Raw genomic sequence first — 18,691 nt, 5'->3', positions numbered from 1 at the left:
ATACATTTACTACAGTTGTGTGTCTTCTTATTAGAAGAGGAAATTCAAAAATAAAAGGGACCAATCTACAAAAATTCCATGCTGGCTGAGGTATTACGAGTATGTTTTATATTGAACATCACATTCTTGTTTTTTATTAATGCAGTCTTCAAAAAGGGGAAACAGTGAAGAGATAGAGGGGGGCAAACCAGGAAGCATCTGAACTCCTTGTTCAATTGCTGTGATCAAAGAGGGTCAGAATATGGGAAGAGAGTACACAGCAGGCCCAGATGAGGCTCATTTCAGTGTATCATGGAAGTCAGCTAGAAAACCTGCTGGTATGCTGGAAATTATTCTGAAAAGTCTTTATATGGTATCAACTACTCTTAGAGAACTGTGGAGAGAAAAAAAAAAAAAAAAAGGAACCTACCAAAGAACCTTCCTTTTGATCTTGATCTTATGAAAATAATTGAGGTCCATGCGTCTTACCAGACCTTTTTCTTCCTAAGGGCAAGTTGTGTAACTGAGGAGACCAACATAAAATCTGTGAGGTCGCCATGAGTCTTGGGTAATACCCTGGTGAGGGTCTGAGCTGCTTGCACCTCAGAGGTTCCTTGGGGTGCACTACATGCTGAATACAAAACCATCATGTGTGTTTTGGCAGTTTCCACTTTTGATACAGCCTATTTTTTCTGTTATCCAAGTTTTTTCAGCTAGTAGCCTTTGCTTTAAAAGCAGCTATTCTAAATGAAAGAATGACAAACATTTTTTTGAGTGATGCCAAAAGAGCATATATGGTAACAATTAGTATCAGGTTCAACTTTTACCTACGTATCTGTCTTCACATATAATCTGTCCTTCTACTTCCTTGTGTTCTTCCACCAGGCCTCTAAAATCCAAATACCAATTTTCCAGATGAGGGACCAAGGCAAAAAGGGATTTGAAAACTGGTTCAAGAATGTGCCGGGCAGCTGGATTCAGCCTAGGTCTCCCAATGTAAAAACTCTCTCCCTATTTGGGCCATTCTTCTCAAATATCTTTAATAACAATTCAATAAACATCAAAATAGAGATGAGAGAAAGAAGTAACTTGGTAATGAAGTTACAAAGTTTACTACAAACAGTTTGAGAAATTAAGTGATTAACAAAAACATCCTACCCACATACTATGAATCAATTGAACTCTGCTTGTACCAGAATAAATATCATAGCGCATTGAGATAAATATGTAAACTGAGCCCAAAGTTCTGTTAAAATAAGGATGGAATACCTGCATCCTTCAAATCTGATGAAATAAGTAACAATTACCATAATGCCCTTTCTTTAACAGTCAAAAAACCCCAGAATGTTAACACCTACTCAAAAATGCAAAGGTTGGCCGCCTCCTTTCTTCTATAGGAGTGCAGGAGTCTTCTCAGCACCACCACTGCAACCCTCCACCCCCATACGCTGCCTTCTACTGACAGAATAACCATAAAGCTCTGCCAGAAATTCAGGACACTTAACGAAGTCTCAGGACATCTGGATGCCAGGTTTGTCTCTTACACTGGTCTCAGCACACAGTTCCGATAAGGCACTGGTACTTTGTGGAAACATGTACATTCACTATGGTGCATTTTCACAAAACCACAGGATATTCTGAATTGGAAGGGACCCAACAGGATCATGAAGTCTATCTCTTAAATGAATGGCCCATTCAAGGATGGAATCCCCAGCCTTGGTGCTATTTTAGAACTGTGCTGTAACCAACTGAGCCAATCTCATTTGGGCATTTTCTTATGTTTCATAGTGATCTATCTCCTGTACCACACATGCCACTGACATGGCCCAGTCAGTGAAGGCAAGAAGGAATGACTGAGCACAGAGGGTATTTGCCAGCATTAGAGGACGTTTTGTGAATAATTATTTTAACTATTAGATAGATTAAGAAAACTGTATCACTTGACCTTCACTAAAGGTCTGAGCTAACACATTTGAGTTTGGTGACATTTCAATGACTGTGCACCAGAAGATGTTTCCCTGCTGCTCCAGTTAAACTTTCTAATAGCCTACTTTCTGATGTCTTCTGCCAAGCACCACAGCCACTGTCATAAAAGATACATCACTAAAACACCTAAGAGCAACAACACCAGAAAATGGGAAACTCTGGAAACTGAAGCATTATGCACCAGAGTTCATGAAACAGTGTTCCCAGAAAAGGTGCAGACACAGCTACTTATTTTAATTTTAAAACACTCCTGAAAATGCAGCTTATTAAACTCCTGAGTTAGGATTATTGATATTTCTACCCTGAAAAATGATAACACAGCTGTCCCAAAAAGTTTGTCATAATGACCACAATGTGCTTTATACTGGCCAAGTTGATTTCTGCATTTAGATATGCATAAAACTCTCATGAGTATACTGTACCATAAGCCTGGATTATAACTACCATCTTTTTATCCTTCAAGAAACTCTCTTATATTTCTTCATTCTGCTTCACCTGACAACTTATTTTCTATTTCTTTTGGTTAGGCAATTAATTTTATTGTCAAAGACATTTGCTGCTGGTGGCTTCAAGCATGCTGGAATAAGTAGGCTCCATTTTCTTTAGTCTCAGTCCCCAATACAGACAAACTTTCCAACTGCTCCTTCTCCTTTCACTGCAGTGCTGGACATAATGCTTGTTAGAAAACACTAGGAGCTAATATCAGATATAGATGTTATTATAATAGTAATCCATTATCGAATAAATATATATATTAATAGCTAGGGTGTGAAGCACAGCATTTTGCTCACACACGTGACACTGAACTACTCTAGTGAGGGAGACCAAGGCAATCCTAAAAGCTAGTACTGACTTTAGGGTTGCTTTTCAGTTTTTACCCCACCTAATTCTAGTATAACTCTTGCTTTTTATCTCTCTTCTTGCATTTCCTTCACAACCAGAAATCTGTACATCTGCATAGATGCATGGTATTTTCTGGGAATAGTTGGACATATTTCACTCATCTCTAACCCGACACTTTCTTAAACAGTTTTGAATAGATGAGATTGAGTGAAAAGTTGTGCCTGAGCATTGGCCACATTGCTGGCAGTTAATCATTACATTTTCTCATTCCCCACTTCAAACGAGTTGAAATCAGATCTCTGATATCTTGTGAGGGAACTGTATGTTTTCTAGTATCTCCTTAATCTACAAGAGTTCCTTTTGACCACAGAAAAATGTGTATTCATCCCTTCAAAATACTCGTAAGGGAATGCAACAGATGGAGCTACAGGAATAGTTAGTGCTGCAGGACTCAACTACTTTTATGTCTGATGGAAGGACTTTGAAATCTACCTAAAAATATGTCTGGTAAAGAGCAGCAGCACTCACAGCAATCTGTCTGCTGAGTTGGAGGGACCAAAGCAAGTGCTTAACACAGTCTGTGCTGGCTAGTGTATCCTATTCCAAGTTTATTGCAACATCCTGATCCTTATCTTCAAAGCACTAATTAAATACAATTCAAAATAAACTCAGTTCATGCAACAGTGATGATCCAGTTTCTGAGTGAAAGAGGAAGAAAGCTCTCTGATGGCCTGGGTGAGCATAGGCTCAAGACCTCAAGAAGTAGGTAATAGGGAAGTTCCAGTCAAGCCAGGATTTCATTTCTGCCTCCCGCAGCCATTTTCATAACAACAGCTCAATGGCCAAATGCACAGTAGATTAACTATAAGAGGCAGCTGCTGAGATGGATGTTCAGGGTTTCAGTAAACTCAAAGCAGTTGCACCTGCTCACCAACATCTCGAATGCAGGGCAGCCCATGGGTGAGACTGCAATAATTTTAGGCTTTGAGAGGAGATCTCAGTTTTGCTCTGAACACTTTTAGGAAGCAAAGGAACCAGAAAGCCTGTAAGAATGATACCCAGCTAACATTTCTACTTGGTCTAGGCCTGAAAACAGAACAAAACTAGAGGCTTGCCAGAGTTGTGGCTAGAGGTAAGAGAGCAATGATGCAATCTAAATAGCCTGTGCTTAAATTATATGGAGCATCTCATTTGTCAGGAGCTGCAGGAAGGTTTGTTAACCATCAGGGCAGCAGACTGGGAAAAAAACATGTAAAACTGATCACAGCAGGTTTCCAAGCCGTGTGATTTTTCCTGGATTCTTAATTCTTTTAGCTAGCCAGAGTTCCTAGATCACCTTCCAAACACATTGAGAATAAAGCATAGGACAGTTCTACAGCACAGTTCCTTACAAAAATCAGGCATATGAATAGACCATCTATACACACAACTATTTTTCAAAATATATGGCCATAAAATTCAATGAGATCCAAATACTTCATATTTCCAAGATTGTCAACAAGAGGGCAAACCACCAGGTTGGCAGTGATTTCACTCAACATGCTTTGGGGTTAGGTTGTGCTATTCATACCTGTTAAGACGCTGCTATTTATTCATACCTGTTAAGATCCTTAGAATTGTAACCTTCTCCATTACTACAATCCATTTTTTGACATTTATTTGGAGACCCACTTTAAAATCCAGTTGCATAAGATTGGGTGAGAAATTTCTTGAGGAAAAGATCAAGTTATGGAATTCTCAAGTTTGTTTCTGTCTTCAGTGTAGCACATGCATAAGTGACTTGTGAAATGGACACTAATTTAGTCAAGCTTTTTGACTGAGTATCTACCTCTACATACCTTAAATGATTCATTTGTGTAAAAAAAAAAATAGGGTTTTTTGTGAGTACTATTTCTCTCAAAATTCTCATGAAATGACTACCAACCACAGGCATGCTTTAACCTGCCCGTGGCACCATGCAGAAAAAGCAGCCCCAAAGGGACTTGTTTGAAGTCAGGTTGATAGGGCCCTGAGAAACCTGGTCTAGTGGAAGGTGTCCCGGCATGTGGCAGGGAGAGCCTGGAATTAAATTATCCTTGCTAACCCTCCCAATGCAAACCAATTCTATGGTTCTATGATTCTGTAACTTTCCTTTTGCAATCAACAAGTTTACCCACTAAAATGACATTGTTCTATCTGAATGTGTCAGGTTTTGTTTTTCCTTTTGCTTTGAAATAGGTTCTTTTGCTTATTTCTGAGAGAATGATATTTTTAAATATTCAGAAATCATTTCTTCAATACCAAAGCAAGCAAAAGGTTCACACAAGGCACTTTAACTTGATCGTTAAAGTTTGTAGTTAACTTTGCAATCTCAGACTCAGACAGAAGCAAAGTAGGAAAAAAAATTAAAACAATATGTGAGATAGGAATCTTTAATCAACCTCGTTGTATCAGCCTGGGCCCAGCATTCCACCCTGTCTTCTGAGGTTACCCAGCACCACTTTGAAAATGGATTATTTTCCACTGAAAACAATGCCAAAAAGGGGCTTTAGCTCCCCTGGGGGAAATTAGAACAGCCTGGATCATCAAATGGGAAAAAATAATCATTATCAGGAGCAGTAAAAAACAGGGGGAAAGAAAAGGTGAAACTAACCTCAGATTTTGGACCACTTTATGCCTTAGAAGTGGCTTTGAAAACCAAGATGGATTGGCAAAAGCTTGTGAGTTTGTGATGCAAAGAAATGTTTGCTTCTCTAGATAAAGACATATAGAGAAGATACAGAGAAGCTGCTATGCTTTTTTCAAGATGTTTGGTCCAGAAATGTACTTTTGTAAACAGTCAATAGCTAGTTCTGGAGGACTGAAAGCACTGATACACTAAAAGTATTGTACACCTTCTCTTACTAGGTTAGAGGAATTACCAACACATATGAAAGATTTTATGTGTGTGTGTGTATATATATAACACCTTATATATGCCTATAGACCAGAAATACATTCTATGGACTTAATATGGCTTAATATATGCACATGTCTTTAACTTGGTGTTCCTTCTTTTGGATAAGAGAACTTTTCCAAGAGGTATTACCATTTACCTGCCAGCGATCCACCAAAGAGCTCCAGTGCCAGCTGCCAGCATAAAAAAAGTCCATTTACAACCAGCCTAGATATATTTGCAATACAACACAAAACCAAATCCAATTGCAGGAGTAGTAAGGCATAGGTGGCAGAAGCACTGAGAAGGTGGTGAAATATCATCTCCCAGGTACCGTGAAGTTGAAACATGAGTGCTACAGCACGTGGCCAGTTTAAGCACCATCCTTGACAGGTTAATTTCAAAAAAAAAAACCCAAAAATTAAGGAGCAATTCTAAAAGCACTGTTAACTACCATTCAATTAACTTCTAGTTTTGTCTTCTAAGAACCAAACTCTCTTGCACAAATGTCCCATGCTAGCACCAAATGCTAAAAGAAAACTTGGTTGACACCAATATTTCCTATTTACATAATTTGTAGCTTATATAAGATGGTTAGAGCCTTGGCCTGCTGTAGCCCTCTTTTACATGCCTGCAGCAGCTCACTGCTGACCTCAGTTATGTATTAAAGCTATCTGGAAGCCAACAACATGTAACCATACACCCATAATTGAGTACATACTTGAATGCTTTGTCAAACAGGGAACCACTGATGAATTACTGCCCATATAACTAATGATGAAATAATAGTAATGTGCATTTACATTGGGATTATGCTGCCAATATTTTATGCCAGGGATGTATGAGCCACTGATGATTGGAAAGCAGTCTACAGGCAGCCTGTGAAAGCCCACTGCCACACCGTGGCGTGGTCATTTATGGTTGGACACAACTTACAAAGAACCAGCAGTGGGCCTAAAAGTCTGGGATGTGCCAGTAACGCTCTTACCTCCACATAATATCACTAAACAATGGTACAGCTACCATCACACTTCCAACCTAGTGCCTATATAATACCAATCTACAACAAAAGGCTCTTTCTTTGTGTGCCATGGCAAACAAGTCATCTGAGATTAAGTTTCTTCCTGCTTTTCAGTTCTTCACCCTGACACAGCTGGTGCCTCTCAACTGGTACAATGACAACAGTGGCAGTGCAGTCACACCACTGGAATTCCAACTGCCTCCCTAATAAGTTTATTGAGAGCCAACTTAGATAACAGCACTAAAATGACCAACAACTTCTGATAACCCATCAATGTAAGTATTCATTGATGCTCAGCGGGGTAAAACTGCAGTAGAATTAGCAATAGTAAGGAATACAATGGCAAAAATCTGAGGAGGCTTTCAGTAAATTGCTTAGAGTCCTTCTTTGACACTAATTTAAACTTTTACTTCCCACATTTTCCCTCCATCTTTATACAGAAGTATTGCTGGGTGTGTAAAGTGATCTTGGAGCTGGGTACCAAAATCAGAGCTGTTGCAGTACTGAGCATGCCAGCCCCCAAGGTGCTCTGCTGAGCCTGTGTGATGCAACAATCCACTGCTCAAAGTGAGCAAGGGTGACAGAGCCAGCAGCCCCTTGCAAACAGAGCAGAGTAAGCAACAGTGAAGGGGCAAAACCACTACAGATTTTGATAAAACAATAAAAAATATCTGTGGAACAGATTCAACAACCTCCACTGCTAAGTATAGTAAACCCAGTCAGAGCTCTTGAGAAGGCAAGAAACCATGTGTCACAGCTGTGGCAGCTGAATAACTATACTCCTCCTGTATCCTATTAGAGGGATTTGTCCCAAGAATTAATTGGCAGTTTCACTATTCCTTTTTTGCTCAGCAATGTTAACATATTTTTCATCATCTTTGCTGTGGAAAAGGCACCAGCATAGCCGGGCTGCAACTCAGACTGTAGGTGCATTGCAAATTCCAGGGCTTCATTTTTCACAGAAAGTCAAAACCACCTTTAAGTGAGTAAAGCAGCTGTCCCACCACACTGACAGTAAGCCTGCCATACCTTTGGTTAACTTCTGGCACACAGACAGGGACTTAGATCTCCTCCAAGACAGTTGAAGAATAATGAAAAAGCAACTTTGATGCTACCTGAAACCAAACTATTCAAAGCACATTGCCTGCATTCCTCAGCTGCAGGCACTGAGCCAGGACATGGAGATAATCATTCAGGCTGGCAATGGGGGAGGGAGAAAGGAGCTTAAGGACCCAAGAGCTGAAGTACTCAGAGCAAGAAAATCTAGAAAGAATTTAATCTGCAAGGTAGCAATACAGTCATGTTTCTCACCCATTCCACTCCCATTATCTGCTTTAGAGAATTAAAATGGTCACGGACATGCAGTAATTTTGTTTCTTTTTTGCTTCTTTATCTGTTCCATAGAAAATGTAGATCTATATATGAAGCAAATAGTTTCTCTCTCACCTCACACTGCTTTTTACACTGTGGCAACATCCCCTGTTTCAGAAGGACAAATGGCTCAGAGTAATGCCTAGACAGCCCTGGAACATTTTACACTGGGGGAAAAGTTTCTGCTTATCTTTTCCCAGTCATGAAGCCTGCCCTTTAAGCCTGAGATTTGATAACTATAATGAACTTACTTTTACTTATCTACCAATATAGGTATGTCGACCCAATATAAATCAGTTCTTTCAATACTGCAGCATCTGTTCTTCGACTTGACAGTCTGCTGCAGCAGTGAAGTTTGCACTTTGTAGAAAAAATTCTAGTTAAAAAAGGACTCCTGGGACATTGAGCTCTTCCTCCTTGTGTTATGAGAGCTATCAGAGGAAAAGGGGAGTGCAGCAGCCTCTCCATGTCACTACAGTACGCAACAGCAACTTTGTGTGACTCAGACACTTGAAACATTCTTGGAAATTTCTTAGTAACTATAACTATGGATTCAACTCCACGAACTACAGCAACTTTTGAGTTGTAAACAACTAGCATACTCTATTCCAGCTACTGTGTCATACATATCTATCTATGTACAGATCTGCATGGTAAGAGCAGCAGGAGCCCCTGGCAGGCCTTAATAAGCTTCCTAAAGCTCATTAAGAGCCAACAGGCTGGAGCAGGGTACATTTGTGGGTTTACCTATCCCATGGCCCCTCAGAACAGCATGTCAGTAGAATCTGTGTTCTGCTTGCTTTTCAAATTCCAGCAAAGCTGGCCTTAAAGGTAGACTGTGCACTATATAAATCACTATTCCACTGGAAAAGACCTACCCAAGCTACATATATTCCAGCTTTCAACTTTTTGTCTCAGTATGTGGGAACCAGAAAGAATACCCTGCAGGCTGGTACATGACTTTGCCTTCAAGGTCTCTCCACGCAAAAGAAGACTTGACATTAGGATACATTTCTTTGCTAAGAGGGTGGACAAACACTGGAAAAGGCTTACTGGAGAGGTGGGCAAAGTCTCAAACCTGTCAGTGTTTCAGAAGTATTTGGACAACGACCTTCATAAAGTGAAGCTGTCGGGCATTTGGTCTAGATGGTTGTTGTAGGTAACTTCCAGTTGAACTTGTGTATTCTACTTTAAGAGGGGGTCACTCTGAACTGTCCTCTCCCAGTGCTCAGCAGAGGTGAGCAGCGTAGAATGGTGAATAGAGTGGTTCCAAAGAATGCCTTGGGAACTGCAACTACAAAACCAAAAAACTGACCATTTCTCCATGGTCAAATGCAATGGCAGCGCAGACAGTAATGAGGGCATCTTTGACTTTAAGAGCAGCATATGTGCTGACAAAAGAGTATAAAAACAGTAGAAGTATCAGCTCAATGTGACCTGGTTTCCACAAAGAGTATTATAGAATGTTTTAGAGCCTAACACAAAGTCTATTTATACCCTAAAAGCATTAAAAAAAAAAATGCACCAAAAGAACACCAAAGCCATATAAAATTGGAATATTTGAGAGTCTTACCTTTGAGCCAATAAGCGTGTACAGCCATTGGATGGTTTCATTATGATTTATCACTCCATTCATGCCATCGACGTAAAGCATTATCTGGCCCAAGGCTATTGCAAAGGAAAGAGAGAAAATATAATTAGAGCTGGTGAAGACTTTTTATAATTCTAAGCATTGCTGACAATTTTCTCTGAGCAGGGTTTACCAGAGAAGTCGGGAGCTCAACTAATGAAAGATATATTGGGCAAGATTGTGCTGGATTAAATCCTGGGGAAACTTCACAAACTTTACTGACTTATTCTGTAAATATAACTGTGAATTTCATCCAGAGACAAGCCCAAACACTTGTTCTTTCCTAGAAGATGGTGTATTTTATGCTCCCCAAATCTGCAAACAGTACTTTACACATGGCTTACTGTCGCAATGGTTCCTTCAGCTACAGTGCTTTTTATATTATGAGACAAGACTTTCACCATTTGTTTCAGCACCATATATAATGTTTGGAATTAGTATATTTGGATTGACAGTTTCAGTGAATTCCAGTGATATGAAATTAAAGCTGGACAATTAACATCAATAAGGACATCAACTATTCACTACTGCACAGTGCTCTCTTGAAAAGGATTGTTACATTTTACTGAGAAAATACAGAAAAAGCAAAGCATGGTTATAGCAAAGAAGTGTCTTTATTAATTTATCCTAAAGCTTTTACAACAGCATTAAAAATATACTAGTAAAATATTTCATAACAGTAATTTCATAGTTTGCAATTGTGATAATATGAGACTTTCAAGAGACAACAGCTATTAAATCTTTTCTGACTGATAAGGACAGACATTTTTTGTAAGGATTATGAAAAGTGAATTAGTACAATTCATCTATCATCTTCAAAAGTTTCCACTGTTAGATCTTCTGCTTTATAGCAGGAGATCAAAGCACAGTGGGATGAAAAAGAAATCGCTGATGTAACACCTTTTAGCACAGCCTGTTGGCATAACAACTCAATTATTTAACGAACAGCCTGATGAGCCCCTAGAACACTGCTTTATGGGGGGGAAAAAAGGAAAAAAAAGGGTGAGGATAATTATCACACTATTAATCTTCCAAACACATTCTGAATGTTTGCTAACCTTTGCACAGGTTGTGTGCAGTGCAGCGTCATTTACCTTGAGGGCAGACTTTCAAAGACATGTATGCTAGGCAAGCACTTCGGTACCCCTATAGCCAAATAGCTAACAGTCATTCTTGCACCATCTCCTCCTTTTCCCTTTGGTCTAGTTGGTCAATTTATAGTTAAAAACCTGAGGTACTATTTTTACATTCTTTATCTCATCTGTCACAAAAAGCTAGAAGGAAAGCCACACTCAGTGAATGCCACACAATCAATGAAGACTGAGAAAAAGCTGGCAAGAGAGCTCTGACACAGAGATAACACGTCTCCTAGGCAAGCATTGCCACTGGAGTATGCCAGGCACTCTCTGCTCCTCCTCTCCAGGAAACAATCACTCAGCACCCTCTGAAGACATGCCTCTCAGGTGAATAAAATCAGGTGGGAGGGACACAGGCCCAAGTGTTATGGCAAAATAAAAGATGTAAGTCAGCAGTAAAAAGAGATATGAATTACACTACCTGAATAAATGGCTGCTTTGAAGCATTTCATTGCAGGAAGAGAAAATGCTACTATCCCAGCAGTAATCAGAGAAAGTTCTTAATTCTTGTTTTTACTTCCTTTCAATGCTGAAAAGATTTGGCACTGGATCAGGATGAGATCCAGTCATGATAAGGTCAACAAATCCATTTTTTTCCCTCTTGCAAATTCTTTGGTTGGGGGTGAAGTGCTTTAATTTGAATTTAAAGCAAATGTGAAACAAATTTAAGTCTTAGAGCATGCTTTCCAAATTAATATAGAAATCACAGACAACAAAAATTTTGCTTTAAAAAACATGTACACAACACAAAATTACTCCACTGCTTATACTTAAGACTAATTAGACAGGAAGGCTAAGTGAGATCTGGCATGCATTTGTTTTCAGCCTGTTAGATGTGACTCTTTATAACAGCAATATGTTAAGGCAAATTAGTAGACCTTAGAAAGAAGCCAAAAAAATGTTTTAGGGATTCTTTAAAACACAAGAAAAAAACCACTCCCATTGCTGCTTGAACTAGTGGCCAATAAGTTTCACAGGGCAAGGAATGATAAACAACGCTATCAAACAACCAAGATGTAAACACTTATGTGTCCACAACCAAGTCACATCTCCAGCAGTTATCTGCCACACATGAAGCTCTCAGCTGCTGCCAAACCTTGGTGTGGATCTTCATACTGCTATTTCCTGTCTTCAGGGGTCAGAAAAATGAGACAAGATAGGTATGGTTGAGGAAAAATCTGTTTTCATTAAGAGATAGAGTAAGATAAGGAGAATTTGTACTTTGTACAAAGCTGAAGCCCCATAAATTCTTAGGAAAAGAAGGCCAGAAGAAGATCTGAAAGGAGGAGAATGATGGTTTTCATACCCCATCAAGTTTCTGTGCTGAGCAAGAACAGGTATTTCCTTTACCATAACCACACCACACCGCCAAAATGGAAGACACCACCAAAAACACCAGTGTAGGAGCAGGCTGGAAGTCCTTGGGCCCTTCCAGGCCTTGGGTCTGGCTGAGTAAGACACAGCAGTTTGGCACTAAAAGGAGACTGACAGAGGACATTTTACAATCTTTGAAGCTTTTCTACCCAACTGCTATCTCACCTCCCACCCACAGCCATAATCTGCTGAAATGGCCGTGGCTGAAGCGCAAGCTCCACGCATGCAGCACGCTCACACATCCACCACCAACATCCAGGGCCCCAACAAGGGTGGGCAGCCTCATCTGCAAGGCAGTTTGGAAGGCCAATCTACGCCAAAATAATTTAGGTTCACATTTGTCTGTGCCTTTAACCAAACTTTTTTTTTCTTCTTTACCAAAAAATGAGGAGGCTATTTAATCCATTTAATCCCATCCCTCAGCTAACTGGAATTCTTTTTGGAAGTATATCAACAACCTACTTGTATTAGGAAAGTTTACTATTGTGCAACAAGGGGCTGGGAGAGGGGAGTTTAAATACGAAGCAGACCTAATTTGGAATTTCTTTGTTCTCACTACCCTTGTCAAACCCTTAATCTTATGTGAAAGTAGTCTGTGACTTTACCCATAGCTATTTTCAAGTGGAAAATTGATGGATTTCTTAGGAAAGGCTTAGGCTAGAAAAGGAGAGACCAGCCAGAAAGCTCAGAGATTTCTGTGAAATAAGAGGTTTAAGAAAGCCTCTAAAAACTTGCCAATATTGGCACTGATACTCTCCTGGGATATAAAGTTTATAGGACCAAAGAGGAAAAGCTCTAGCACAAAACATCATCACAATGAACATCACTTAAACCTAAAGTCTCTTTATCCCACCCAGACTGGAAAAAGTTTCAAAGCTGCTCCTTGCCCAGGCATGCACCTGCTTCTCTAGTCTTCTCTGCTTCTATTTTACCACAAGACTGACTTAGAGAAAACAAAATCACTGAATGAGCAGAAAACCTATTTTCTTACAATTTCCCATGAGTCAAACCCCTTCTCATCATGTCAAAAATTATGGCAGGGATGCCTTTTCTGATTGCATTTGTTTCCACCAGAATAAGCAAAATGTATAGCATGAAGCAGGCCAAAGACAGACCTTGTCACTGCAGGTTTCACTCCCAAGAAAGCTTTGGGCCCAAGTTCTTCAGTTCATACCCAGTAGCTGTGGTGCATGACATGTGCTGCAACATGCAGCTACATGCCTCTACAACTACAGGCAGGTGTGCACAACAGACAATGGTGATGAAACTAAAGGGAAAGAAGAACCAGCTGCTAAAACTCATATTTTCATTGCTAGCTAAACTCTTACCATCATCAGTGAGAAATCAAGGGTCTGTGTGATTGCATTAATTACATTTGAAAACTGACTGCTAGTTTTGGTATGCTATCCTGGGCACCAAAAAGGCTTACTCCATCAAAGCAAACCTCATGATGAAGAAAAACCCCATGTCAAGTGAGGGATCCCATAAAGGAGATAATGCAGTTACCTAATATACTGCTATAGAGCTACTAGTATACTACTACTACTACTAGGTGGTAATTCTGAAGAAAACAACCATATTCCAAACTTCTTTCTTGGTGTTTCCTCATTAGAGAGAGGCAAGATCCCAGCTACCAAGTGGCACCATCTTGAACACAAAATCTCCAACTCAGCTCAGCCTCCATACACTGGATGTCAGAAGCTGCTACTTTTGCTTGTAGCACATTCCCACCATGCTTGCATGCCCACCCTCCAAACAGAACTTATTGTCTCTATAAAATCCAAGAATATTTCATTTCCCTGATGATAAATCATTATTAAATACAACTTCTATACCATCCAGCTACTTGAAAATTAGTAAAATCACAGCAGAGCTCCTTCTTCTAAGAGGTGACATCAGATAAAACAGATGACTTGGACTCTCCACTGCTTCTGAAAATGATCTTACAAAGCAACACTGTGGCAAACCTCATGACTCACACTCAGTCCACATCATTAGAACCACCTAAAATTTGTGTGTTTGGGGTTGGTTTTGTTTTTTTCCTGTAACTATTTGTATGGGTTGGTTTAAGCTTCAGTGAAAAATCTGCTATTTATAGAGCTATTCTCATTTCTTTACTATTGTTGACTCTATATGTAATGTCACCCAGAAGCTAAAAACAATCTTGTTCCTGGCCACAAGTGCATTAATATTTTATTTCTTATCAAATATTTTAAAATCCCAAATCTTTTAAGTTTGCATTTTTGCCCTCTCTTCATTTGTTCTTTCTATTATAACACACATCATGGTTGAAACAGGCTAAGGAATTAATTTTCAGAACTCCCATATGAACCATAGGCTGAACTTCTATTACACAAGAACTGAACTATCTCAGAAAAATCACATCGAAGAACTAATGCTATGAACCAAAGCTGCAAAACCAGTTCTGAACAGAGGTCAATACATTAAATTGCTATTATACTTCAGAAGTTCTTATGCTGGTCAACGCTACTTTCAATTCAAACTTTTTGTCTTACGCTCTTTGAGAACTTCTGCAAGCCAGTTTCAGACCTAAAGCATTACTCAAAGTTCAAATCTTTTGCAGAGACAGTGAGTTCCCAAATCAAACTCCATCTTAATTTTTCCCTCTGTCTACTTCACAGAGAACACATAGAGACACCACAAGTCCACCACCACAGAAACATTCTACAGGGGAATTTTCTCCTCTCCATGTTTGCTTTGCCACCCTTTTCCTCTGGTGTTTTTGCCTTTAAAACAGGACCCAGCCAAGTCAAAGGGGACACAGCACCTTTATTCAGCTGACAAGTTTCATCAAGAGCTGATCATTATACACACCATGAAACACCTGTGGCAGCGGAGAGTCCCAACAGAGCCAAAGCAGCTTCTTTTCCAGGATTTCTTCTGTGCTATTTTAGAAAATTTAATTGAGTGCAAAGAAAGAATGGACTCTCACTTGACTCTGCCAGTAGTTACACTACCGAAGGCCTTTTTATATGAATTAAAACCTGGCTTACATTTATGCATTATAAAAGGTTTGCATGATACATCATAATTGTTTTAATAATTATTTTATGTTGCAGCACTCCAGTTTTAAATGCACTATGTTCTAGCATGTTTTACAAGATTAATAACATAGCAATGTAAAATTAACTGGTAAAAACATTTCCTCATGAAGAATAAATGTCTAATTAAAATACCTTATTTATAAGTGAGCAATTATAGCTGAGAACTGGAATGCTATTTTGCAAGCTGACTAGAAGCATGGAAGAATGAAAAAAAAAAGAAAGAAAGGAACAAAAGGAAGAATTAAGGAAGGAAGAAGATGGGAAAAAAAGACAAAAGAAATGAATATGAAAGGTTGAGTAGATGGTTTTAAAAAATGCTTATTCATCCTCAGTGCTTCATGAAGCAAAATGCATTCAGAAAAAGAGGTGTGGTAGCCTGTAATTAAAATTATGCATATGCAGGTATAGAGCTGAAATAAGGCAGCTCCTTCTTAATGGAGTCAATACTGGCTGTAACACTAAATAATCTTCATCCAATTTATATATGAAGTTGAGTATTTTTCTTAAGAACTGAGATTTTTTTGAGTTTTAAAGCATTTCTTGAGGAGACTTCCTCACTGGCCCTCAGAACTTAAATTCTGAGGGAGCAGGACATGATGACGAGATTGCCAGATTTTCTTGTGAAGGTGAGCTATTCTGCAAAAGCACCATAGCTGAGCAGGACATTGCCCATGCAAACACTGAAGGCTTATCTCCAATAAACTGACCTCACCTCCTAGCTATGGACTCCTGCAATGAGTACTGATGCTGCAGCCAGTGAGAAGTGGCTTCATTTCAGGGCAGAAATTAGAGTCTATTTCAGGATTAGGTCTCTCTTCTTATCTTTAAATGTATTTTAAACTCTTTATACTGGATTTATCATGCTAGAGGCTGCCTAGCCCAATCTGTCGCTCAAACTAGGGAAATGCAGAGCAGGGTATTCATGACTCTGTACATCTGGGTGTTGAATATAGCTCCAGGTTGCTGCTCAGCCTCTCTGGGCAACCTGTGCCAGTGCTCAGACACCCTCACAGGATTTTTGTATTAATTTTTTAAGTTTAAATCAAATTTCCTGTATTTCAGCTAGTGCTCATGGCAGGCCTCTTGTCTTTTATTGTGCATCTCTGAAATCTGGCTCCATTCTTACTCTCCCAATCATATATTCAGTCCCTTTCATAACATTGAAATTTAATTAAACTGAATTTAAACTGAAGATTAATACACAGTCAAGAAACCAAAACTACACATTAAGCTAGAAATCTCAAAAAAAAACCAACTTTAATTTTGGAGCAAAACAAGGAAATTTAGTGAGCCTCCCAAGTTTAGAAGTGATACCTTAGTGCTTCTATCTGGGAGCTGATTGAGTAATTTAGTCTGGCAATGTGATGGATTTCAAGGCCTTTCCCTCTCCATTAATCATCATGAACATAAGCCTTCTGTTTGTGTAAACAATACTAATCCTGACTTTGAAGGTACAAAGAAGGAAACACAAACCAAGCTTTGCAGAATGGAAAAGATAATTTCTGTAGCTCCCTTTCCTGAGCTCCTCAGACATCTATTTACCCTGCACAAAGAAAGGTCCTGCAGGTGCAAGCTGTCTTTTATCAATCATTATCAATTACATACAGCACATCAGTTTGGAATTCCAGCATCTGCTTTACATGCCGAAAACCTGAGCTTTGAGAATGAACTCAGCCTTTGGATTGGGAAACACTGTAGGGTCAGAAATGGGTTTGGAAGAAAATGCAATCAGGACTCAGTATCAGCAAAAAGCACAGGTTATTTTGATTTGGACTCCGTGTGTTGCTGCACCTGGGGCAAAGAAAAGTATGAGGGAATACATGGAATTTTTTTTTTTTCTATTATACATCAGCAGGATTTTGCTGACTGCAAGTAGGCTGCCCGTGACTATGGAAAAAAGAACACTGTCATGGGGTTCCTGCCTTCTCTGGCAAGTAAAGAATTGTGGCACAGCTAGGCTATTTAACAAATGGACTAACACTAGAGCAGAGGAAGGACATATGGTAGGGTAAAAGCATTCACATACCGAACATTTTTAGTCATCAACAGTGTTTCTTCTTAGTACAACTGTAAACCTTCCAAAATGAAACCTGTGGTTTCAAAGTGAGCAAGTGATAAATTCTCACTGACAGCTTTTCCCCCCTGTTTCTCTTGGGGGAGAAGCCACACTTTCAAATATTTATTTTTTTCCTAAAAGTAAAGAAGATTCTCAGGGAAGCAAAAGGGGGAAATTCAACAATTCCAAGCATTATTGTATTCCTCCTATTACAGAAATATTATACTACATTCCTATAATTTAATAATTTATAATATTCATATTTCCATACTATTCTTATTAGAGAACTATATTATTGTATTTTTATTCTTCTTATTAGAGGACTACAAAAATAAAAAATAAGATAAAAAACTGTGCCAGTCAAAATGTCAAGCATTGCCCAGCTCCACAAGCACAGCCTTTGTAAAGCATAACATTGACCAATGATTTCTTGCTGTTGTGTAGCAACAAATTGGTGATATCATGAGAGCTAGTGTTCTCCTAGATAGCACTTCTTTGTCTTCTAAGCTCAACTTCATTCTCTGAGGTCCAGCCCCGGGCAGGTAAACATGGGCTCAGTTTGGCATCCTGGGATAACAGCGTTGCAATCAGTATGGTTGCTAAATACACTTAAACCAGGGTTTAGCAGAGAGGCTTACAGAGAGTTGCAATGATTTCCAGGGGCATGTAAATTTACCTCTGCTGCTCCCATGCCAACAGCCAGTCTCCAAAATTCATGTATTGTGACATTCGTTCAATAAACCTGGACTCTAAAACATGACACAAACTATATGCCTGAGGAACAGAAAAGCTGTGAAAAAAAGATGAATGAAAACCACTGAAAACAGTAATCGTACCACTTATGTTTTACTTCGCTTCTCACAGAGTGTTTTGCAGGAAACAAAGCATGTTGCCAAAAGTGACTCTCAGAAAGCCATCCGATTTTGAGTTAAATTCATACACTGTTTATTCTAGCCATTAGAATAAGGTATGGTTGGGGAATACCAGGGTAGAGATGCACTGAGAATAAAAATACAAGTAAAATTCTGCAGCTATTTACTTCAATATAAAGCTATTTTCTTAATTCTCACATAGTTCCTTCACCTGGAGATGCATTCCAAACACAGCTGCCTCTTCTTCCAATGTGAGGTACCACATGTGTAAAGCACAATAAAAGAAAAATTAAGAAGCACTACAAAAACTTTATGTAGAATCACTTTTGTAATTTCTCGTTACTTAAGTGACAACAGGTACATATTTTAGACAAATCCAGAAGTTCCTAGAAAGGGATCCATTGGCTTTCATCATCTCAGCAGACCAGAATGCAACGAGTGCAC

General features: G+C 39.1%; 1 protein-coding gene across 14 annotated transcripts in view; it reads right to left on the bottom strand.

Moving 5' to 3' along the window:
- FHOD3 (formin homology 2 domain containing 3) overlaps window positions 1-18,691 on the bottom strand; it is a 374,713-nt gene that overhangs the window by 141,824 nt on the left and 214,198 nt on the right. For all 14 annotated transcript variants that reach the window (XM_063163493.1, XM_063163547.1, XM_063163530.1 and 11 more), the window contains exon 6: window positions 9,688-9,782. In XM_063163493.1, coding sequence (XP_063019563.1) covers window positions 9,688-9,782 — 95 coding nt within the window. The remainder of the gene's footprint in view (window positions 1-9,687; window positions 9,783-18,691) is intronic.

Source organism: Melospiza melodia, chromosome 1 (genome assembly GCF_035770615.1).
Source record: "Melospiza melodia melodia isolate bMelMel2 chromosome 1, bMelMel2.pri, whole genome shotgun sequence".
NCBI lineage: Eukaryota > Metazoa > Chordata > Aves > Passeriformes > Passerellidae > Melospiza > Melospiza melodia.
The sequence above is the reverse complement of the archived record's forward strand: the minus strand, read 5'-3'. Positions and strand labels throughout refer to the sequence as shown.